At 53.0% G+C, this 24,794-nt stretch overlaps 1 protein-coding gene across 1 annotated transcript in view; it reads right to left on the bottom strand.

Moving 5' to 3' along the window:
* Mad1l1 (mitotic arrest deficient 1 like 1) overlaps positions 1 to 24,794 on the bottom strand; it is a 317,149-nt gene that overhangs the window by 35,385 nt on the left and 256,970 nt on the right. The window contains exon 17 of the mRNA XM_038345544.1: positions 20,839 to 21,029. Coding sequence (XP_038201472.1) covers positions 20,839 to 21,029 — 191 coding nt within the window. The remainder of the gene's footprint in view (positions 1 to 20,838; positions 21,030 to 24,794) is intronic.

A 24,794-nucleotide genomic window follows, 5' to 3' on the forward strand; every position in this document is an offset into this window, starting at 1 on the left:
TGCACTACCATACCTGGCACATGTCAGGTGTTTTTAAAAGCTCACTGATTCAGCTAGACTGGTTAGCCAGCAAGCTACAGGAATCTGTTGGTCTGTGCCCCAGCCCCCATCACCAGCTCTGGGTTCTGTTACAAACACCTCAGAGCCCAGCTTCCATGAGGGCCTAGGGATTGAACTCGGGGCCCTGTGCTTGCACAACAAGCATTTTACCCAATCTTCTCAGCTTCAATTCTTGTCTTTTTGAATCTGGGTTTCATCTAGCTCAAGATGGCCTTAAACTGATCCTCCGGTTTCAAGTGCTGGGATTGTAGGCATGTGCTACCATGCCTGGCTGGCTAAGTGACACTTGAGAACTTTTCTGAGTGTTCACTACTGGCTCAACAACCAAAAAGAGAGCTAAGTGGGAGAAGGGATGAAGAGGAAGTAGATACCATGCTGTAAAAAGAGGTTAGGTTTATTGCATGAACTAATAGGGAACCCCTGAGGATCCTTCAAAGGAGAGACCACAGGAGTCCTCTGGTGAGGAGGGCCAGCAGCAGGTGAGGAGAGGCAGGGAGGACATGCTGACAGATGGTGGGAGCCCAGTTGCCAGACCTTACAGAATCAGCACCATGTTGCACATCATGCATGTTGCGGCTCAGCTAAATGCGATTCCCAGGGCTCTCTTCACCAGACAAGGAGCTGAAGCTGTGGGGAGGGAGGACTTCTACTAGTGCAGTCTTCGTCAGGTCCCACCAGCCCATGTCACCTGTGCTCCTGGCTACACAGTGGGTCAGCGAAGCACTTGGGGGCCCAGCAGCGGGAGGAGTAGGGCTGGAGCAGAGGCTCACCATAATAGTTGAAGCTTGGGAAACGAGGAGTTTTAGAGAAGCCAAGGTAGGAAGGGGAAACCAAGACAAGACTGTCCATAGCAATGTCAGCTAGCCCCAGCATGAGGCTCCCAGAATCCCCTGGGACTGATGGCCAGCAGAAGAGGAGCAGTGGGCGCAGTGCCTGGAATCACAGAGATCAGCAGGGAGAGCAGGGAGTGGAGCATGAGAGGAGAAAGCCAGAAGCTGCATCTGTGTTCCCAGCAGCTCCTGGGATAACCTGGGAGGCCTGTCCACTTGTCCTTCAGCACAGAGTGAAGTGGGCAGCTGGTCTCCTACGGCGGCACTCAGCTAATAGGGCTGAGGTTGGATGGCATAGTTGGGGACTGCCACAGCCCATGCCACTGCACCCCACACTTCTCAGAAATGCCCTGATAGGAATTCTATCGGCAGGCCACGTTTGCATTCTAGCCAGCTCAGCCAGTCCAAGCGTCCCAAAGTCAGGCGAAGAAAGAGACTGCAAGCCCATTGTTTCTCTCCTTAGACTGGGGCTTCTGTAAGGCCGCAGGACGTGCTGTGAGGGAAGGGGAAGTGAAGGGCAGTCTCTCTTCAAAGGGGCCGGGTGGGGTGGGCATGGCGGGCTATCAGCATTGGACGTTAACTGGAGCTGGGCTTGTTTGAATGACTTATTAAAAATAGATTACAAAGCATTTAAGAGTCTCTGCCCAGATCAGAATCACACAATTAAAGCACTGTCCTTGCTCGCCTCTCCCCCACCTCTTGTAATAAGGAGCGACACTGGGCTCTAACAAACTCTCTGTCCCTTCTTTCCTGTTCTGTCACACCTGCTCCCAACATGGCAGGAGGGAAGCTGTGATCTCCACTGCCATCTCTGAGTTCAGTCCCTGCTATTTCCTGGGCCCTAGATGGAACATGTCATACAGCTCACACTAAAGTCTGCCCTGGCACCTTCTACACATGGCTGTATCTGATGCCACAGCATTCCTAAGAGAGTGGATAATGTGCCCAAGGTCACATGGAGGCCGGGCGGGGACCCAAATGCCACCTCCTGGCAGCCTAAACTGGAGCTTCTGAATTAGTGTGGCCACATTTCAAAAAAGAATTCACTTCCCCAAGCTCCTGAACTCAGGGGTACTATGGGCTTTGCTGGGCTCTGGGACCTTCTAGCATTATGCCATCCCCATGATTTCTGAACCGGACTCTGGGCTTTACTAAGAACACAGGAGAGGAACATGTCCAGGAAGGATGTACAGGTGTGGCAGCAGGGCAGTTGGCTCCCAGCACTGGGTCCTTTTCTTCAGTACAAACTGATGCGCCTGTGGCCCACCTAGAGCCATCACAGCACATGTGCAGGGCCAGCACTTTTGAGCCCACACCCTTAGCCAGTTTCTTCACTGCTGGGTGCTGAAGTAGTCACTGGGTCCCCAGGGGCTGGGACTCGGTGATGGCTACAGAAGCAAACCATTCCATAAGGAAGAAAGCAGAAACCATGGCTCCATGTAGACATGAGTACTAGCTGGGAGGGACCTGGACCATCATGTGTGCGCACATGCCATGCTGAGCCCTAAAGCCCCTAGCCTGCATGCCTCTTTCCCAGTATCTCTCGAGTCATTGGATCCAAGCAGGCCTTCCAGGGGTCACACTTTCTGCTTGCACCCCTCAGAGCCTCTTCAAACTGGCTGCAAGTCCTGCTGCTCACCTGAAAAAGCACTGAGTCCAGGTGGCCCTTATTAAGTTGCTTGAGCTCTTGATATGAAGTGTGTGGCAGGAAAAGGCACTCATGGTTAGAAACCATCTGGAGCATATCCCGCCTCTGCCTTGGGCCACTGTCGCCCTTGTAGGGGCAGGGCCACCACAAAGGAGGACTGGCTTGGCCGGTGCATGGCAGCGTTCTTCCTAGGAGGCAGGGACTGACAAAGAGGTGCTGCCTCAGCAGGACAAGTCTGTGGTGTCTCCCAGCTACGCCCAGAAAGGCTTCCAGCAGCGCTGTCCGCCAGGCTGGCAAGAGCACAGCTGACCAGCACTTCCCACAGCTCTAGGGGGAGAGGGAGGCAGGTCTCACACTGCAATGTCTCTACAATCTATGACTGGGAGCCAGCCAGCACTCTGTGGGGACTGCCCACGCCTTCTGAGGTGGCAGCTGTGGGTGGGTGACATAGAAACTGTGTGCACTCGTTTGTTCCAAGTTGTCCTTTCCTGCAGATCACAGTGGCTCCTGGCACCAGGTTCACCAAAGCCCAAATGCTTGTGGCTACTGGGCTGGCAATATGGCTCCCTGCAAATCTGCTATTCTATGGTGACTCAAACCCTGACACACTTGATATTCTGAACAGCAATGTCTCAGACGACTAGATTCTACACAGTACCCTCAGCCTGCAAGATACTCAGAGCAGCAACTCACTGGGTTCTTAGTATGTGACCCCTCAGCCCACCTGACACCCTACACGGTAACCCTGGCATACCTACTACACAACATGGAAGACCCCTGGGTACACCAGATACTCTACAAAGTAATGATGACAAAGCAGATAGAGATTAAGCATGGTGGCTCTCAGCACATTTGGTATTCTGCACACTGACCCTCTGGCACAGCAAAGCCCAGCACGTGAGATATAAAACCCGGGTGGTCCCTTAGCACATTTGATATTCCACACACCAAGTACCTACCCCAGCATACTGATACCCCTGCATCCCACAGTGACCACGCTGGCTTCCTGGGATACCCGGGAGTCACCACAGTTTGTCAATGGCACTTAAGCCAGCAAAGGAGTGCCCTGCTGCTGACCTGTAACCATGTGTGGAAAAGCCCCGGGAGAACGACTGGACACCCCGAGTGCTGCACAGCACAGAGGAAAGCTCTTCAGCTTGGTTTGTGTGACCCTGACAGCAGCAGCAGCTGGAAGCGGGTCAGTGTCCCCTTGGCACACACTTCTGGCTCCTCACCAGTTCACCTCCTATTTTTGGAGGGCAGGGTCAGTCTCTATTCCCTAGTTTCTAGGGAGTCCCCAGACCAGGAATGGGCACCTCTGGGGTGAGCCTGTGCTGCATGCACGGGATGCAGAGCTCCAATCTCTCCCTCCCTCTAGGTCCCACCATCACAGGGACTTTAACAAAACACTGGAATGCGAGTTAAGACTAAATGCAATTGTTCTGTAACCTGACTGTGCCATTAATCTCCCCGGCCTCGATGGGTAATTTAATTACGGTGAGTCTGTAATGAGTTACAACCATCAATTAGCACCATCACCGCTCACAGTGGCTGAGGGGAGCTGGGAGCCCACAGTCCCGCCTGGAGATTTCAAGGGCTCAAGAGCTGCTCTTGCCTTGGCCTCTGCATGGCTAGGCTGCTGGTCTCTGTGCAGGGTGAGATACCTGCCAGGCCCACAGTGATGGGCTAGAGAAGTTCAAGATTAAACTGCTAAGGGAGAGCAGTGGGGCTGGCCCTCACCCCTTCCCCATCTCCTCTCTGTACTTGGCCTATAAAGTGTTAAGAAGGTGGGGGACCTTACATGCAAAGCCACAGATACAGCTTTGAGCAGGGAGGCCTGTGCAGGCTGGAGCAGACTTTCACCAACACCTGGCCCAGGTGGTGCCTGGCATGCACCCAGGCTTCCAAGCTCAGGGCCTACCTGGACACCCGTCCTTGGTTCACACCAGTTAAGAGAAACTCATGACCCATTGGCAAAGAGTTTAGAATTCCCAATAACAGCAGCTTCTGGGGTGGAGGGATTGTGGGGGGAGCTCAAGGAAAGGGGAGAAAATGTGCTTAGAGATGAAGTGGATGAAGAGGCCATGAGGAGGAGGGGTGAGATAAGGACACAGACCCAAACCCAGCAGAGCAGTCTGGGCTCCCCAGCCCCAGTCCCTCAACAGGGAGGCTGCGACTGTCCTTCTGGGACTGGCTGCTCGCCCAGCTATCCAGGCACTCTATCACTGAGCCATACCCAGATCCCAGTCTTTTACTTTGGTAGGGGCCACAGCAGACTTGCTGCTGAGAATCCTTCGTGGACTCCACTCAGCACAGACTCTGTGATGTGAGCGGCCACTGACCATCACACTCCAGTAGAAAGTCAAAACATGGGGCTCCGCTTACCAACTAGCATATGTCTTGGCTAGAATTCTTTAAATTGCTTACATTTTTGAAATGATTACTAACTGTGGTGGTTAGTATTAAATGTCAACTTGAGAGAGTCTAGAAACACTTGGGAGCTGGAACCTATGGGCATGTCTTTTGGACCATTTTGATTGCCCAGGGGTAGGAAGACCTATCTACCATGGGTGGCACCATTCCCTGGCTGAGATCCTGGACTGTACAAGGGGAGGAGGGGCTGCATGCCAGCAGTGTTCACCTCTTTCTGCTTCCTAACGTGGAAGCGATGAGACAGGCCGCTGCCTTGACTTCTCCATCATAGTGCCCTTAAACTGTGGGCTGGAAATAAATCCATTCTCAACCTTAAGTTGCTTTTGTCAAGAGTATTTTTTTCAGAGTGAAAGAAAAGAAACTTAGATACAAGCATAGTAATTTGTATAGCAACAGCAAGACACTAACTTCTTTGCATTTTTGCTTGGAGACAGGTTCTTGCTATGTGCCCTGGGCTGGCCTTGACACCATGCCTGGCAACTTGTTTTGACAGGGAGTGGGTTGGAGTGTGCCTGGAAGCTGAGCACTCAGAGACTGAGGTGGGAGGATCAAGAGGTTGAGGCCAGCCTGGGGTAGATCTGAGACCCTGCCTCAGAACAAAAGCCAAGGCAACAGCGCAGAGCAGAGCTGGTTTGTCAGCCTCTCAGGGGTTCCAGAGGCAAGGCAAGGAGAGGAGCCTGTCTGTTTTCTGTGTGCTCACTGAGGCCAGCAAGGATCTCAGGCCCCTGAAGTCTCTGCATTACAAACCCAGCTACCTTTGGCAGTTCCTTGGCTTTCTGGGAGGACTGTAGTGGCTTGGGAGCAAGCAGGGCCCAGAGATGGAAGCATTAAATAGCTAGCTCTCCTTGGGGGAGGGTCTCCAAGGAAGGAAAACTCTGGCTGACATCTGCAATGTGCCTGCCCTGTTCTGTTCCACGATAGTGGTTCAGAGGCCTTTGCTGGCCTTTAGAACTAACGAGGTTACAAACTGCAAGCTTGGAGGCGCACAGCCCCTTACCCTCAGTGGAGGATCCGAAGCTCAGCAAGGGAGAGGTGCTAGTGAATAGGGAGGGCCACTTTCCTGGTGGCTGGGCTCTCAGCCTGGAGCTAGGGGAGCTTGGGTGGTTCAGGTGGTGAGGTTGGCCTTGGGGTCACAGGAGGGTAGCACTTTGCTGACAGCCAGAGCATTGGTGGTGTGACAGAGGGGGAAGCAGAGCTGGGCTTGGCGTTCAGAGAGTGGCCAGGGAAGAGAAGGCTCAGAGAGCTGCGAGCACAGGGTGGAATGGCAGAGTGGGGATGGTGCTGGAGAAGGCAGCAGAGGAGGCCATTCAGCAGTCATGCATAGCCGCCACAGCACAGAGATGGTATGGCACGTGCCACTGTGGGTGTCCACTGGGGAAGGCCATGCACACCAACAGCACCATTGCATGCCTAAGGTCAGGCCACCAAACGGCATGTACAGAGGGCTGTCCTGGCTGAGAAGATGTGGAGGGAGTGGATGGAAGTCTTGGATCCCAAAGATCTCAGGGCTCTGTGCAGAGGAGGGGTTGAGTGTGTCTTCCTTAAGACGCTGAGAAGGATATCAAGCTGCTCTCACAGGCCAGTGTCACCTGGATCAGTTGCCTGACACTGATCACCTGATGGGCTGGGAATTGACCCAGGATGGAGAAACGTGTAGTGGGATGACATTTATTTGCTGTTCAGTGGAGACCTCATGCCTGATCCTGAGAGCACTAGACAATCAGCCAGAGAGGGAAGGAGGGTAGGCTAGGGCTGTGGTGCGGCCATTGAGGACAAGCCCCAGCAGGCTTAGGGCTGGACTGAGTCCAGTAGCCAGGTCACAGACAGCAGTGTCTAGTGATCCAGGTTGTGTCCTCATCTGGGGTGGGGGGGTGGGGCTGTTGCACTTGCATGTACTTCCCGTACATACCTCTCTTAAGTCCTCCCACTCTCCAAGTTCATGCAGTTTTGGTTGCCTGGCACCAGTGACTGCTGTTGAATCATCCTTCCCCATCGCCTTCTGTGCTGCTGATGTGATCTTGGTTGTTGACCTTTCTGTCTAGAGGGGCTGATCTGCTATTAATCTCACTCAGTAGTGTTTTCATTACAAATATTATTTTTCATGTTTGAAGGGTCTTATATGGTTGAAACCAGACCTGGGACCACAGGCCTATAATCCCAGCACTCAGTAACCTGAGGCAGGGAGAATCCCAAATTCAGGGACTTAAGAGAGGTACGTATGGGAAGCACATGCAAGTGCAACAGCCCCATCTCCCCCAGTTTCTTATTACTCTTTGGGGGTGCTGGAATGGAACCCAGGGCTGCACACATGCTTTATCGCTGAGCCAGCTCCTTGCTGTCCACAACTCCTTGCTGGCAGATTCGACACAGGTGCCTCTGCCCTAGGGAGTCACATCCCCAGCCCCTCCCTAGGCAGTGCTAGGTGAGTGCTCTACCACTGAACCATACTCCATGTACTTCTGAAAGTTACTTTACTGATTTATTTACTTGGCTGGCACAAGCCCAATGGTGCCCATGTGGAGCCACAGGACAACTTTGAAAAGTCAGTGCCCTCTACCATGTGGGACCTGAGGATCAAAATCAGGTCAAGCCTGGGGGCCAACACCTCTATCCGCTGAGCCATCTCACCAGCACTCGCTTACAAGTTTCCCAGGCTGGCCCTGAGCTCGCTCTGTCGCCGGAGATGGCCTTCAGCCAGCTCTCCCTCTGACCCGGCCTCCCACGTAGCTATGGTCACACTTGTGTCACTTTGCCCGGCTTAAAGCCGTCACAATTTGCCCAGTTATAGACACACAAATCTGAGGAGCTGGACTAACAATAAACAAGATAAACACAAGGAAGCCATCAAGCCAGCTGCCGGAAGAAGCACGGTATGTATAAGTATCGGGGTGAGGTCGTGAGCAAATTTCTCATCAGAACCCACATGAGCCAGAAAAATGAGAGAGAGAAAAAAAAAAGTCAAGAAGCTAAAAGAAAATAAGATTGTCAACACAGATCCCAGATCCAGTCAGAGTGAAGATGAAATAAAAGTATTTTAGACAGGGGTGGGGTGGGGCATGTGCTGCTAGAGACCCGCCTACGAGCAACGGTAAGGAGGGTCTTTCTGCAGAAGAGCAAAGACTGGCGCAGGGTGGTGCGGGACTGTCAGCGTGTGTGCACACTTGAAAAGGTGTTTGTGAAGCACTTAAATGTAGAAAATATAAAAGAAGAAGAAAAGAGAGATTTAAAAGATAATGGGTTCTCCAAAGTACATTAATGACATGGAGGCATGGCAGAAGTTACACATACGTGAGAAGCCGGTTGGCTGCTGCTTTCCGTCTGCTAAGTGCTGTGATGTTATTTATAGGAGCCGGGCTGTTAATTTGCATACTGGGAGTCCAGAGCAGGCTCTGCAAACCATCAGCGCAGGGCCACTTCTGGCCCACAGGCCACCTCTATACAAAGTTCTACCGGAGCCTGGGGAGATGGTTCAGAGGTTAAGAGAGCTTACTGCTCTCTCAGAGGACCAGAGGTCGGTTCCCAGCACCTACAAGAGGCGGCTCACAAGGCCTGTAACTACAGTTCTGGGGAGCTTACACACTCTGATGGTTCAGTAAACATAGACCCCCCCACTCCCCTCATGTGTGCATGTGTATGTGGCAGCCAGAGGAAACCTCAGATGTCTTTCCTCAGGAGCCATCCACTTTGTTTCTTGAGACAAGGTCTCTTACTGGGACTTGGGGCTTTCTGATTAGGCTAGGCTGCCTAGTGAGCCTCAGGGATCTGCTGGTCTCTGCCTCCTTGGTTGTGGGATTAAAAGATGTCCAATACAATAACATAAATATAGGTTCTGGAAATTGAACTTGGACCCTCAGGTTTGCATGGAAGTACTTTATTGACTGAGTTATATTCTTCCTAGCTTCCTGTCCATTTCTTTGAAACAAGGTCTTCCTGTAAGGCTGACCAGGAACTATGCAGCCCAAACTAGACCTGAATTTGCAGCAATCCTCCTGCCCCAGACTCTGGAACTACAGGGCATCTATGTATACAGAGATTATGGCTACACTGAAAGAAAGGCGTTCTGAGAACAGACTAGCTAGCCCAAGCTCTTTAGATGACCCTATCGATTCATCAATAATGTTTTTAAAAGAGCTTTGGAATGGGTTTGCAGGGCTCTTGGGAATGAACTTATACCCAAGATTCATCCCTAGTGCCTTGATTCAGTTCTAAGGATGCCTCAGCATCCTTGACCACAGGGCCTTTGCACAAACTGCTGGAACTAAAACCAGTTTGTTCTGTACTGTGCTGCCTCTTGGGGATATGGCCCGAAAGAAGATGGCTGTTTTGGGGCAGGTGTGAAAGTTTGATACTCAGCTCCACCCAGATCCACTGGCCTCTCCTCAAACCCCTCTCGTCACAGGCAGCTCAGCATTTACTGTGTACCATCAACCCATTCTTTGCCCACCTGGGCAATTTTGGCCAAGCTCACTGGCCTACCTGTTCTCGCCTCTGGCTGAGAGTCAGCTCTTCACACGAATCCAGAGATCCTTGCTGGGGAACTACTCTTTAGCATGAGCCTGACCCCGTGTCTGCTGCTGGGGTCTTAGGGGCGCTACACATCCAGAGTGACTCTGCTCCTGAACCACTGAGATCCCAGAGCCTGGTAAGCTCTGCCAACTCAATTGAAGGAATAAGGCAGGTTTTGAAGTCAGTGTGCGTTTTTAACAACTCCATTTGAAATTCACGGGACCCAAAAAGGCAAATTCAAATTAAAGTGTCTATCTAGATCTCATTGTTATCTCAGCAGACAGGAAGCCTCCAGAAGCCGGCCTCTGCCAACAGGAGCCTGTGAATGGGACTGATTGCCTGTCAGGGGGATGGGGTGGGGGGGCAAGAGCAGCTTACTTCCTCCTCCACCCAGCTCTTTCTGCCCCTCCCGGACTTGCTGAAACAGCTGCCTGTCACCCACTTTCTAGCTGAACTGCCCACACAGAGGGTCCGGAGGACACTTCTTCCTCCTCCCTTGGTCAGGCTGCATATGGTACAGGGTAGAGCAGGGAGGTAGTGTGTCACTCCACAGATTTCTTCACAAAGCTGAAAAGTTCTGAGAAAGAACAAACCCGCATGGCATGGCATGGCAGCTTCTTCTCAGACGGTGCCCCTTTTAGCAGAGATATATTTAGAAGGGCCAGGGAAGAAAGCTGTGGTCAACGGAGGCTTTGTACCTAGGGTAACGTTCAACTGGTTGGCAGGCTTCCAGGCTTAGGACCCCATCTTTGATTTCAGTTTCAGCACTAAGGGAGGGGACAGCTCTCAAGGCAGCAGGTCTCAGCCCTCTGTAAGCTGGGCACAGGCAAAGCTGTCCAGCCCAAGCAGTGCAGGCAGGGTCTGCCACCAGGTGGGTCACACAAGCCACACCCAGTGGTCTGTGGTTCCTCCAGCACTCCTTTCCCTGCTCGTCCAGCTCCCTGTGGAAGAGGGACTGAGGTCTCTGGGGTCCCCCAGGGTCTTCACAATCCTATGAATACAGAGAGGATGGGAAAAAGGGGTACAGTTTCCAGGATACCTGGTTAGCTAGCAAGGAGACCCTCTCCAGAATGGTGCCCCATCAGTGCCACACAATCCACTGTGTCCCAGACGGCTAAGGCTCGGTCCTCTGTTCACCCCATCACATCTAAAACTCATCCCTTCACACCTCTGGGTGACACTCCCCTGTTGACCCTGTTCCTGACTCTGGCCACTCAGGAGGCTGACATTTGAAGGGGTTCTACTGTAACTGGCAGAAGCAGGAATGCCTGAGAGAATGTGTGCCTGGAGAGCCCAGGGCACAGGCACTGCTGTGAGGTCTGCCATGCTGTGTGTGTGCTGGCATGGTGGCTGGCTGGACAGTTCTACTCTGCAACCCCTGCCACTTCCACAGCAGCACCTGGAACAGCCAGTAGCTAAAGAAGATCTTGTGTCCCCTGGCTTTTGCTCTCTAGGCTGTTGGCTGTCCCACTGGGGACGAGCTCTTGGTTGAAATCTCTGTGTTCCTTATTGGTCCCAGTAGTCCTCAGTCAGCAGCTCCTCACGCTGCTTTGTCCAGGAAGGTGGCTGTGAGCCAAACAACCAAGGCTAGAGAAGCATTTTCCATGCAGGGTGCAGACAGGTGGGCTACAGTGCATGCATGGTCAGGTAGAAGGAGGATAATGGTGGGAGCCATGGCAGCAGACAGGGAGAGGGTAGATCATGGTGGGAGCCATGGCAAGGTGGAGGAAAGGGGCTTGTTTGGTCGCCTGAATCAGAGGCAGGTCCCTTGAGCTGGCCCCTGGGGGTAGTGATCTCTCCTGAGTGCAGGATACTTTAGCGTCTCTAACAAGATGTCACTTAGGTGCCCACAACCTGAGCCTACCCTCTGCCCACACCAGGAAGTTGGGGTGGTTGTGTCGCCCCTTTCTCCGGCTCTCTGTTCTCTCCTGCCTTCCACAGCCTTTGTCTTCCTGTGCTATGGAGGAAGACGGACAGGGCACTAGGGCCTTCCAGTTCATATTCACAGCATGGGCACCAGGTGGAGGCAGGGGGAGTGGAGGCATCGTCATCTGGTTTCTCCAACTTTGTTCCTATCACTTGCCCCGTAGCCTGACCTTCAGCACCCAATCCCTTCCACTGACGACAAAGAGCTGAGGGCAGTGCAGTAACTTAGTTCCTATAGGCTGGCCCAGACACACCATCCCTAGGTATGCCATAGCAGGACCGAGGCCACAGAGGGCTCGTGCCAAGGCGATGCTGTCTCTGAGAGCAGAGCTTCTCCCGGCTCTGCTGAGACCGAGTCCTCCCTGGCTGCCGCACTCTGCACCCACTGGACTAGGAGCACCTCCCAGGCCGAGGCTCCTTTAGGGCACTGGCGGGTGACTCAGGGCCAAGACAGCAAGACTTCGAGAGCTTCCTCAGCGAGCAGCCACCCCTCCCCGGGAATCTGGAGTATATCATGCCTGACCCGTGTGAGACGGATGCAGGGAGCAGGCAGGCAAATTTGCTCTGTGTGTTTACAAGGCCGCTTTGAAAGGCAGAGGCAGGGCAGCTATGAAGGTCACGTCTACACTACAGTGGAAATGCGAAAGCTTCATGGGGGAGTGATAAACCCTGAGCAAATCTCAGCCGGTGCCCACATACCCCAGCTGGATGCAGGCCCTTGCCTAGCCAGTCTACACCTCTTTAACAGGAGCCATGGCCACAGATGCCCAGCCTGATCTCATCAGAAGCAGTGAGCACAGGGTTGCTAAGAATGGTAGCCAGTTAAGAAAACTGGACCCGGGCTGGAGAGACGGCTCAGAGGTTAAGAGCATTGCCTGCTCTTCCAAAGGTCCTGAGTTCAATTCCCAGCAACCACATGGTAGCTCACAACCATCTGTAATGGGGTCTGGTGCCCTCTTCCGGCCTGCAGGCATACACACAGGCAGAATATTGTATACATAATAAATAAATATTTAAAAAAAGAAAACTGGACCCATAGGGAAAGGCACTGAGGGGCTACACCACATCAGACCTATAAACAGGAGCATGCATGCTCTGCTCTAAGGTCTTGAGGACAGCCACTGGTGAGCAGAATCATGGGAAGTGTAGTATAAAGGAGGGTCTGGGGCTCAGCTTCTGGCCCAGTTATTGTCTGGCACACAATACCCAATAAGTGTTTGCTACCCAAGTGTTTACCACTGATGGTTGGAGAGCAGGCAGGGCCTGCACACAGAGGATCTCAACATCTGGCCCTTTCTACTTCCAGCTCAGCATCACCCCTAGGGCCTTCAAGGGGAACAGAGCCACCCCCATGTAGTTCTTAAGAGGTACAAGGAAGTGGTTCTTCTACACAGTTCAGCCTGTGTTATAGTCTGAATGTGAAATGCTCCCTATAAACCTGTTTGTTTGAATACCTGGTCCTCAGCTGGTGGCACTATCATGGGAGGTCGTGGAACATGGAGTGGTTTAGGCTACTACCACTGAGTCAGCCCAACCCGTCACTGGGAGATTTCTAGGCAGGTGCTCTATCACTGAGCCACACCCCAGCCCCTCACTGGGAGATTCTAGGCAGGTGCTCTATCACTGAGTCACACCCCAGCCCCTCACTGGGGATTCTAGGCAGGTCACAACTAGGCTATAAGCCATACCTTGAAGGCTATACCTGATTCTACTTCCAGCCTGGGCTCTTTGCTTCCCTGATCCACAAAGATGTGGGGAGAAGCCATCTCACACTCTTGCTGCTATGGATGGAGCCACCCTAGCACCATGTCTTCTCTACCATGATGAACTGTATCACTTGAAGCTGTGAGCCCAAGTACATCCCTCCTGCCTTAAGCTGTTCCCCTTAGGTGTTCTGTCACAGCAATGAGAAAGTAACTAACCCAGCTTGTGTACACTTTGTTGAGGAAGCTTTGGGGCTGTCAGGGACCACTGAGTACTGGTGGCTCCTGGGCACCAGAGGAAAGGCAGTAGAAGAGTCCAGGAACCCACTCCTCAAACACTGACACGGAGCATACGGCACACAGCTTTGAAGCGCATATTCAAGTGCAGGGGCTCCCACTGGAACCCGTGTCATCTATGTCATCTCTATCACTTTCTGACCCTGCTCTTCTGATTTCTGAGAAGCAGGTTCCACATGGAAAGCCCTGGTGGACCAGACAGAGGCCGTGTGTGCACGGGCATGCACATGTACAACATGTGCCTGAGAGTGTACAAAGAAGCAAAACAGGAGATGATGGTATCCCAGGGCCATTTTTGTTTTCCAGGGAGGCATCACCTCAGTTACACATCTGGTGGACTTGGTGTGCAGATGTGGAATGAGGAATGCTCCTGATAGAGGGGTGGTGGAGATCAGAGGCTGGCAAACTATGAACTCTGTGTCAACTGAACTGCGGTGACTTCGACATTACTGAACTGTCAAGAAAGCATTTAAAGCTTTTTGTCATGGATCCTATTCATTATTAATCAAAACTGGGCACTGAAGACGTCCTTCAGTAGACAAATAGACACAACTCTTCCGGTACATACAAATACCTGCAATGGAAAGAAATGAGCAGGCCAGGTGTGGTAACCCACAGGAGGAGAGAAGATGACAAACTTGAGGCTATCCTGAGCTACACAGTGACATTCTATATCAAAAAATCTAAAGGCTGAATGTCGAGCTCAGTGGTAGAGCACCTGCCTAGAACCCCCCAATGAAGGGCTGGGAGACGAGGTTCATGGGGGGGGGGCCGCATTTGGTTTAACGTGAACAAAGCCCTGGGTTGCATCTCTAGTTCTGCAAAAACCAAAACACATGAGCAGTCAAGCCCAGGAGAGACCCAGAGGAACCTCAAGAGAATGCTGCTAAGTGAAAGGATCCAGTGCACAAAAGTACACAGAGGGTTCCACCTTTGACATCCCAGGAATGGCAGCATGATGGGCAGGAGATCTGTAGGAGCTGGGGATGACAGATACTCAGAGGACTTAGAGACAGGGAGCTACCCTGTGGGACACCACAGCGGCAGCACACATTTTAGGGCACTTGCACGAGCCCAGACTATTCCATCAGCAGAGTTCACCACTCTCAGTGCTGGACGGGATGGCTTTAGGAACTGTAACTGCTAGGCCACACCTGAACAAGATGGCCAGCAGTATAAAAAACTGTGGACTAGGAAAGGACCTAGGAGAACCTTATTTTACCCTTGACTTCTCTATGAACCTGATGTTATTCTACAAATAAATGTATTAGTTTTCACAAGAATACTTGGTGCGCCATAGAAACTCCATGAAATTCAGAGCTTGGTGCCATAAATACAGTCTTACTGAAACACGGCCACCCCATTGTTATGCCAGTCCACAGCAGCAGAGCTGAGCTCCTAGAAATTGGGCTGTGATGTCTTTTCCAGAGGGGAACTGAGTGTTAGCTGCGGGCTGTGTACTGGGCTTTGCCAGATACCTGATCCCTTCCTCTAAGAGGTTTATTTAGGAAATAAAAGGAAAGAGACCCCAAGCTCTCTGACTAACCCAACCCTGGCATGGCCACCCTGTGGATGAAGGAACTGAGCCAGGTTATTCTGATATCCCATCCAGCAGGGCTCACACTCTGCGGGGCTGAAGAGCCCTGGGTGCAGGACTAGGTGACACTTGCCTCCTCCCATCCGCATACCTGCAGTTTCTGGCTCTGCACTTAAGGTGCAGGTGTGCAGAAGCTGTCTGCCTCCTCACCTGCTCTTTCCGTTCTGCGCGTGGGCTCTGCCCGCTTCCGAAAGAGCGCGGCAGGCGGAATCACAATGATACAGGTGGTGCTATGCCTGCGCCGAGGCTGGGCACATGGCTGAGGAAGTGCCCACCTCAGGATTCCAGGCTGCAGGGGGATGGGTAGGAGCAGCTCTGGAGGCAGTGGTTTGAGCAGCTTCTATCAGAGCAAATGTCACACCGTGCCCCAGGCACGAGGCCCCTGTAAGGGGTCACACCACAAGTCAAGCCAATCTCCCATTGGTGGTGCAGAGCCCACAACATACATTCCAAAGTAAGTGCCATGGCCCGGTGCCATGAACCAGCGTTGCTGGGGAGGAACAGGAAGCTCGGTGTGGTCCAGCCACTGGCCTGGAGGCCTGCTGCTGGCGCAGGAAGACAACCGCAGCTGGTCTCCTGCCCCCAGAGCCCTGACCACAGTGTGACCTCTGGCTTTCACTGATTGGGGAAATGTGCCAATGAAAAGAAAGACTCCATGATGGCACTTGTATGGTGGACACTGCCTCTAATCCTAGAAGTCCGGGCAGAGGCAGGAGGACCTCTGGTTAAAGCCTGCCTGGTCTACAGTGAGACCTTATATTAAGAAAAACCAAAGCAAAACAAATGAGAAGAGGCTGGAGTAAAATCACTTGCCGTGTAGGCATGAGGACCTTGGTTCAATCCCCAGCCCCCGTGTAAAAAGCTGGGCCCATGTGGATGAAGGCATGGACTACACTTTATACATGCGTGCACTCTCAATCGTCCACCAATAAGCTCCTTGGCTGTGCAATCCTGTCCCCTGATCAGAAACTTGTGCTAGATGCCTAAGACACTATGATCCCAGAATGCAGGTCTGCCTCTGGCTGGCCCTGGGTTATAGTGGACTGTAGAGAGGTCACAGGCATGGGGGACGGGGATCCAAGGTCAGGGCCACCAGCGTCTCATGGGGTTTGCAGCCAAGTCTATCCGCCACTGTCCAGCTTCTCATTTTCTTGCACACAAGAAGTTTTTCCTTCTGGGCCGAGGGTCTTGGCACAGCACAGGGAACGAGATCACACCAGGACAGCTGGGGACATTTGGTAGGCCGCTGCCTCCAGGTTCAGGAAACTGGAGACTCTGGGGTCTAACTCTTCTAGGGAGAGGAGAAGTGGGCAAGATGCCAGGCTCCCACCGTGTGCTGGAACTAAGCTCTTGCTCCCCTCCCTCTCCCACAGCAGCCTTGGGAGGCAGCTTGGCCACCCACACACAGCAGAGGCTGGGTCCAGGCTGAGAAGGGAAGTGGAGCCATGTGGGACCGTGAGCCAACTCTCAATTATCCCAGCACACATTTGCAGAACCTGCTTGGTTGGAAGCAGGCCCCAGCTATTTCTAACTCTGCTTCAGACCCCTCCTGCCTGGAAGTTGTTTAGGGGAAAAAAAAGAGCGGAAGTTACCATGAGCTTGCCTGAGCCTGATTTGGTCATGCCCTGTGGTCAGCCTGCCTTTTGCCTGGTCCCTATCCATTTTTCCTCTTCTCTCACCCACCCCCAATAGATCTTGTGAGCACCCTCTCTGCTAGCCAGGCATTGGCTGGCAGATAAGGGTTATGCAGCTGCTTCAGCTGATAGTGTTGCAGAGGGTATATAATGGCCAAAGATTGCATGGGATGGGCCAACCCAGCTCTAGAGTCTTGGTGAGATTCCTGCTGGAGGGATCCACAGGACCAGTGCAGTCCTTCTGGTACTGCATTGGACAGGGGAATTTCTCAAGGCTATGTGGGCCCATGGCCCAAAGGAGCCCCCATCCTAGGAAGAGCCCTTGTACTATGGAGAACATGGAAGCTGCAGACACAGGTGAACCAGTGACCCAGAGCGCTTTAAGGCAGCTGTTGCCCACCCCCTGCTCTGGGAGACAGGTGGGTGGGGCAGGACAGCCTGGGTCTGGGATCTTGCCTACTTCTCTTTGAGACCTGCCTGCCTGGCTTGCCCACTGTGGACAATGCTGGGCAACTGCTTTAAGGCCCTGCCAGGGACAGTAGCAGCCAAGACTCTGGTGTCATCACAGGCTGCACACAGGAAGGCAGGTCACCTAACAGGGACCCCTGGGTGTCCCATACCTTCACAGGGTCCCACAGGGCCAGCAGGACCTGTGATTATCTGCACTTGACAGATGAGGAAACATGCGGAGAAGGCAGCCGGCCAGCACCAGGGCACACTGCAGTGCTACCAGGACCAGGATGTGTCCAGCATGGGGTTCCTGCCCTCACTTCCACAGCCGGATAGATAAAGTCAGGTCACACAGACAGAGATCTCCAGGCTAAACAGGGCCAGGTATGGGGGGGGGGGGTGCAGAGGGGCAGGCTTGGGCCATGCTTGCTGCAGCATGCCAAGGTGGCTAAGGAGAAAGCCAGAGCCCAGTAGCCAGCAAGAAACATTTCCTAGTCTCTGACTGAGCTGCCCGGAAGACTCATTGCCCTTGGCACAGAGGGGTGGACCCCAAGAAACTGAGCGGGGTACATGGGGGACTCCAGCGGCTGCTTTAGACCCTGCTGTGGAGACAATCCCGTTGGTAAAGTACTCGCCTTATGAGCACCAGGACCCCAATCCAAGCCCTGGAGCCCATGAGGAAAAGCTAGACATGATGCCCCCTTGTCATCCTAGGCCAGGAGGAGCAAAAAGGTAGAGCCCTGGGTCTGCTGCTTCGCGAGTCTAGGCTGCCTAGCAAGCTCCAGGCCGGTGAAAGACTTTCTAAAAGATGGGTGGAGGTTTCCTGTCTCCACCCTACACACACAAGTATGCACACATGCTCATGAATCTGTACACGTATGTGTATTCTTACAAAGAAAAATGGTACAAGGAAGGGCTGCCAGAGAGACACGATGCAATTGTGTTCTCTCTGCATAATAAGCTACCACCCAGCCCTCGCTAAGGTCACAAGACATAGCCCCTTCACCACCTAACAAGTTCTTTACCTGTTTGGCTACCAGGTGACGGTCAGCTGACAGGTAACCACAGCAACACACCAACATATATCTAGCCACTACATAGCACAGTTTCCACCAAGCCACTCCACTGTGTGTCTCGGAATGTGCATGTGTTCTATGATCTGTCAAATGCCAGGTGTTCAGGGGCCCTACTGTGGCTAGACTGGCCACCTTGATGTTGAGGTGGTTTTGAACCCTGGGTGTAGCCAGGAACCCAGGAGAGGCTTCTCTACAGGCTCAAACCACACTGGCTGGGGCTGGTGTCCATCAGCAGAGCACATGGGGCCCCCTTCTCTCTTCCGCCACAGTGAAGGAGTTGCCTGGAGTGGAGGAGGGCTGGCCTGCTTCTGAGCCCCAAGTTGAGTGCAGTTGCCTGTCTGGCTGTGTTGGTGTTACTGAGTACTCCTTGGGTACTGACGTCTGTAGAATGAATGGTGATTGTGTGTGTGTGTGTGTGTGTGTGTGTGTGTGTGGCTGGCTGCCCAGGCAACCCCAAGGCCAGCTGGTGGGCAAGGTAAATGAGACACAGGTGGGAAGACAAATGAGGAACCCTGAGAGTGTGAAGACAGTGTGCACCAGGGACAGTAGTGGCCACACTCACCCTCATTCTTTTGTGTGCTACGGAAGCCACGCACAAAGGTCAAGGCTAGCAGCAGGACCAGAGGTATGGCAAGTCCCATACACGGGTAGGAGGCCACCACAAGTGGGCTTGTGACAGAAAGAAGGTGGGCAAGATACCCAGACCTGAGTAGACTGGAATTATCTGGATGGGACAGGGTGATGGGGACAAAGCAGCACAGTGATGACTGTGTCTGCCTTTTGGGCAGGAGCAGAAGTGTTTTACGCTGCCTGGAGACAGATTCTCATTGTACTGCCTCGATTGGCCTGGCTAAGAACTGGTTATGCACACCATGCTTTTGATAACCTCTAAAAACAGAATACAGTAGGACCTTGGGGGGTGCATGCTGAGGCAGGAGGATTGCAAGTCTAAGGCCAACCTGAGCTGCAGACCAAGTTCAAGGCTAACAAGCGCAACTCGGTAAGTCCCTGTCTTTAAATAGGAAGTAAAAAGGAAACTTGGAGAGGTAGTTCAGTGTCAGAGTGCCTGCCTAGGCCTCCAGAGAGGCTGGGAGTGTGGGTCGGTGGCAGGGTGCCTGCCTAGGCCTCCAGAGAGGCTGGGAGCGTGGCTCGGTGTCAGAGTGCCTGCCTAGGCCTCCAGAGAGGCTGGGAGCGTGGCTTGGTGGCAGAGTGCCTGCATACCTAGTATGCAGGAGGCCCTAGGTTCCATTCCCATACCACCAAAGAACAAAACAAAACAAAAAGCCTAAAATACTTTGGAATGCAAATTAGAGCTTGTCTACAAACACCGATGTAAGTGATGTGTTCATCATGACAGCTGCTCAGAGCATCTTCATTTACCAATCTTTAAAAAAAAAAAAATGTAATCCCTACACTGTATTAAATTAAATACCCATCAGTGATCCTGAGCTATTCAAAGGTACATAAAAGCGAAGAAATACATTTCTGATAGCTTACTGACTTAGAGACTTTGGGCGTTCAAATATTTATTTACTTAGTCAAAGGTTTAAGAGTGCTAAGAAGTGTAAAAAAAAGGACGGATGTAATCTGAGAAATTCAGAAAGTCTCTGTGACACACCACGAAGGTGCAGGGAGCAGCAGGTGCTGCGTCTGGTGTGCCTCTGACCACCACAATGGGCAGCGTCCCCTCAAAGGGGCAGACAGATGGGTGGGAACAGGAGAAACAACAAAAAGGAACTATGTTTCTGTGCAAGTCTGCTTAAAATATGTAGGTCACATTGGGCATAGATTTTAGATGGAAATGGAAGCTGGTTTCTGTTTCTGCAGGGCACAGACAGTCTGGCTACAGACTGTAGGAGGCCCAGCCACATGTGATACAGAATGGAGCTGGCCACACCCACAGCTACTGACCAGGCTCTTCCCCACACAGTCACACACAACACTGTGATCACAGGCCACACCAGGGCCACATGCCATGCTGGTACCATAACACCATCCCAGGGACAGGAAGTAAGGTTGCCTGCCAGTGATGAGCAAGCCCTTGTAACCCCAGATTGGCAGCTACACCATTCCACTCTCGGCATCGACCAACTTCACTTCTGCTGGACCTGCTTGCTCTGAGAACTTGTGCCCATGGTCTGGCCAGGCCATGTCCCAGGCACCCTCTCTGGGGTACGTTGTTTTTGTTTCAATGAAGAGGGATCCCTCCTCAGGTGCTCACTCTGTACACGAGACTCCAACAGGTACATGCTTCCTGAAGACCACTGCCCCTTTCCTGCCTTACAGGGCCTACAAAGAAACCTACGGGATCAACTCTGGTACCTTTGGCCTGACCACCAGTAGCTGGCACACACAGCTTGTCCTTTCCCTTACGTGGGCTGTGCCACATACTGACCTCTGGCAGAAGTCTGGCAGCAAGATGCCTGCCATGCCCCTCACCATCCTCTGGGCACCTGCTGACTCTGGACAAGGCTGAAGTGCCCCAAGCTGTAGGGCAGAGCTTGGTAGAGACTCACAGAGTACGAATTAAAGAAAGTCAAGCAGACGTGACCCCAGGTCAGTGCCCATCAAGAGTGGGGAGAAAGGGCCAGCATGTCCCCTCCTGCCACGGAAGACTATGCCTTGAGGACATGGCGCTGCATGAACCGGCATGGCGACACATAGGTAGAGCTCCCTACCTTGAAGATGAGGCAGTCGGACTGGTGCTCGGCATACTGGGAGGTGAGGCGGTACTGGCTCTCAGTGGTCACGTCGATCTGGTAGCCCGTCAGCGTGTAGCAAACCTTGCGGAACTCCTGGATCTTGGTCTGGAAAACCTCCTTGAGCCGCTGGTTCTTCAGCTCAGCACTTTCCACTTGCTTCCGCAGCTCTGCGGGGAGAGGGGCATGATGTGAGTGTCACTGGGCACTGGTGTGACAGGGAGGATAGCCAGGGGAAGGGGCAAGGATAAACCATGGCCCAATTTGAGCCCCTGCTGCCTGAGGCTGGTGCTCATCTGTGGGCTCTGAGAAATCAGGAGAAAAAGGACAAGGATCCAGAGAGGCAGTGTGACCTTCTGGTGGCAGTCATAATAAAGTCACTATTTCAACAACAGTACTTGAAAAAAAAAAATAACCCAAAGCACAGAACTCTGAAAGACAGATGCTGTGACAGAGTGACAGCGCCCAGCAGGCCAGTGCCCTGGTCACTGTCAGGAAGCTCTGTGGAACAACTGGTCATGCTTTGGTGGTGACTGGAGAAGGACGCACTAGAGGATCATGTCTGCAGTGAGGGTCAGAGTCCCCATCCACTCTGGGCGGTCACCTGCAGCCTGAGCTCCTGTCCTGGGGTTGGTCACTTGCCCTGCATGAGCTAGTACAGCAGAGGAAGATAGACACAAGTCCACATGCTGGCCATCTGAGACCAAACGGACCCTCCCTGTCCCTCAGCAAGGTCTGGTTGGGTTCCATAAAACCCTGCCTAGAACCTCCTCCTCAACCTCTCAAGTGTCTCTGGGAGTATCTCTCAGGGTAGAGCCCCACCTCCCCATTGCTCGCCACGGTTTACTGGTGCTCAGGGAGAAGCCAGCTGCGCAAAGCCACCAGGAGCACACACAATTACCATGAATCTCTCACCCAAGGTGCCTGCTGAGTAATTAAGCCCTGATTTATGCCCCAGTTAATTACCGAGCCTGGCTCCACTCACACACACAGGGATTGTCTGGAGCTGGGCGCTTCCTGGAAGTCCTGTATGGAGCTCACAAGGGGAACTCCACAGGCCTGGGCGGTCAGGCTCAGGAAGTGGGTGTGCTATGGGCTCCCTTCACTGTGATGAGTGGCTGGGGTTAGTTAACATCGGCTATGATATGTGCTCAAAGGACACAGGAAAAACTGGGATCCTCTGAGGACAGTAATCCTGAGCAGTGTATGGGGAAAGGGAACCCTAAGTCAAGAGGAACTCAGGGTCCAAGAGACTCACTCTATGGACCAGGTCCAGAGCAGGCCCCTCATGGGCCCACTTTGAAAGAGCAGGATGGGAAAGATCTTGAGGTGGGGCATCTTGGTTCAGGCCTGAGGCAGGAGGGAGAAGGAACCTGTGCCCTGCACACCACAGACCCAGAGGGTGGTTAGTTCACAGAGATGGGAGGGCCTTCCAGAGATCACTGGGGGTGGGGAGCCTGAGTCGCAGGAGAGACATGTGGGAACCAGAAGCTCTGAGCAACCCCTAGGAAAATGGAGACCAGGGAGGCTGAGTCCCTATTCAGCTCTGCCACTTCTCTGTCTCCCCGCCATCTCCCAGGAGATGTGGCTGTCCCCAGATACAGTTTTGAGGATTTAGCCAGAATGATCCTTGGAGGCCAGCCTAAGCCAAACTCATAAACTCAGAAGCCACATCACCACTGTGATATGGTGGCATGTTGTCGTTTTCTGTCAACTAAAGCAGTCAGTCCCTCTGGGAGGGAGGCCCCGTAAGACTCGGTGAGTACTCAGTAAGCAGGGCTTAGGAAGCTCAGAAAGTCTCTGCCTCCATCTCCCAGGGTTCCAGTAACTACTGCTAGGGAGAGGAGACCTCCTGCAAGCTGCCCTGGGAGCTCAGGAACACAGCTCCGTGAGCTGTTCCCAATGCTGGGGTGGGTTTTTCAGTGCTGCAGCTCCCCCGAGTCACTGCACTTCACACGGGAACTGCTTGTGCTCCCGTTCGTAACCCCAATACACTCACTGCTCATTACCTAGACTTGGGTGGATTGTTCTGATGGATGGACAGATTTTTTTATGTACCCCAGGAAAAGTCACACACCTCCGGATGAACATGCCACTGGGCCATGCAGCTGACGGGTGCCAGCAGGGCTGCCACTATCCTTCCTGTCCCTCATACTCTAGAATGCAACAACCCACCTACAGTCTGGTGCGGGAAGCACACTCTGATAAAAAGCATGCTGGTACCAGGGGCTGTGAGGAGAAATGGTCTGACAGACCCAGCCGGTAGGCAGAAGCTCACCTGTGGGGCTGTCGCCTGGCTGCTGGCCCTGCCCTGTGGCTCTTTCATCCATCACCCAGCACAGAGGCCTTGGCAGACAGTGTTCTCCACAGTGAGGGCCCCTTCAACAGGACACAGACCCTGAGCCTTGATTAATCGAGTGATCAGACTATGAAAATGAAAGGTTAATTGGCAGCCCTGACCCCAAGGCTCTTCCTGGCATCCCTTGCCCCTCCTCCTCCTGGAGCCAGAGCCTTCAGCAGAAGAAATTCACCGACCACACTTCCCAGGGATGTTCCAGCTATCAGAGACTGTGATAACTGTTGACAGACCCCAGATGTCTAAAGGGGAAGATTAGATCTTAGGACCAAACACAGGCTGACCTTGGGGAAGGAAACAGGCTCTTCTGCACAGTTCAGGTCTCAGAGGCAGGTAGGGCCCCTGGCCCGTGGGGAGGGCTGGTGTGCTTCCTGGGGATGAATGGAGAAGAGGTGTCTGGCCACATGCCAGGCACTCACAGGTATGTTTGTGGCCGCAAAGGAGGAGCTCTTATTGCCGCTGGGTTGGGAGTAGAAGCCTCCTCTTTCAGGGAGAGGGTGAGACTAGTGGGAGGTGGGGGGAGACAGCCAAGACAAGCGGAGGGTGATGCCCAAAGCCTGGAAACAATCATTTGATTTGGGGTGCTTCAACTTCCTTGTTATTTCTGTGGCTTGGTGACTTACATAAACAAGAATGAATAATTCACTTCGACGTTTGGATTAAATCAATAAAAGATGGGCTCCACCTTGAAAGTCATTACTCTGCTGCCACGGCTGTCACTCAGCCTCTTTCCAAAGTGACCAAGATCAGAGGTTGCTTTGGGGCTTCTCCTCAGAGGCAAAGGGCCTTGGGGTCTGCAGTGACATACTCTGGCCTTGGGAAAATGTCTTCAGCCACTCACAAGGATACAGGTAACAACACAGGGTTGGGGGCAGAGTGGTAGGTGGGGTGGAATCAGGGAGCGCTGGGCCACAAACCTTGTGCCTTCCGAGGCCTGGAGGTCACTCTGAGATCAAGACACAGTGAAGGGCAGCCTTGTTCTGGGGGAGTCCTCTAGTTCCTCAGGGCCAGACCCTCTCACTCTCTGGCATCTGAGGCCCTTCAAGCTCTGGGTGCTCTTCCATCTTGTCACAGGCCTTCCCGACTCTCAAGTCCTGCCAGCTGCCAGGAGGAAGCTGTGGTTGCTGTCTTTCTCCAGCTTTGTGCCGCTCACCTTGGTGTCCCCAGGCGAGGCTGTCCATGCCCTCCCTTCCTATGGCCCCATCTACAAGGACAGTTCTGGATGTCCTATAAGCACAGGAATGTGGCAGGTGACAAGTGGGAGTCAGAGAAGGGATGTGATTGCTCGTCAGAACCCAAGCCAGACTTGATGGTGGTCCTGGGGCAGGCACATCAGGCCTTGCGCCCAAACACTCGCTGCTCCACTCCTCTGGGGAGGCCACAGGACGGCTCTGAGCTGACAACCCTCACTATCTCATCCCCATGTGTGCCCTTCTGGACTCACAGGAGACAGCTGTGAGAGCACCGAGGGAAGGACACGAGACAGAAATAGCCTGTGCTCTTCCAGATCAAAGCTAGTGGGGATGCGCACTCCTGCTTAAGAGCAGAGATGGCGGGATAATAAGCGTCTATGCGCTCA

This window comes from Arvicola amphibius, chromosome 10, assembly GCF_903992535.2.
Source record: "Arvicola amphibius chromosome 10, mArvAmp1.2, whole genome shotgun sequence".
NCBI classification, from domain to species: Eukaryota; Metazoa; Chordata; class Mammalia; order Rodentia; family Cricetidae; genus Arvicola; species Arvicola amphibius.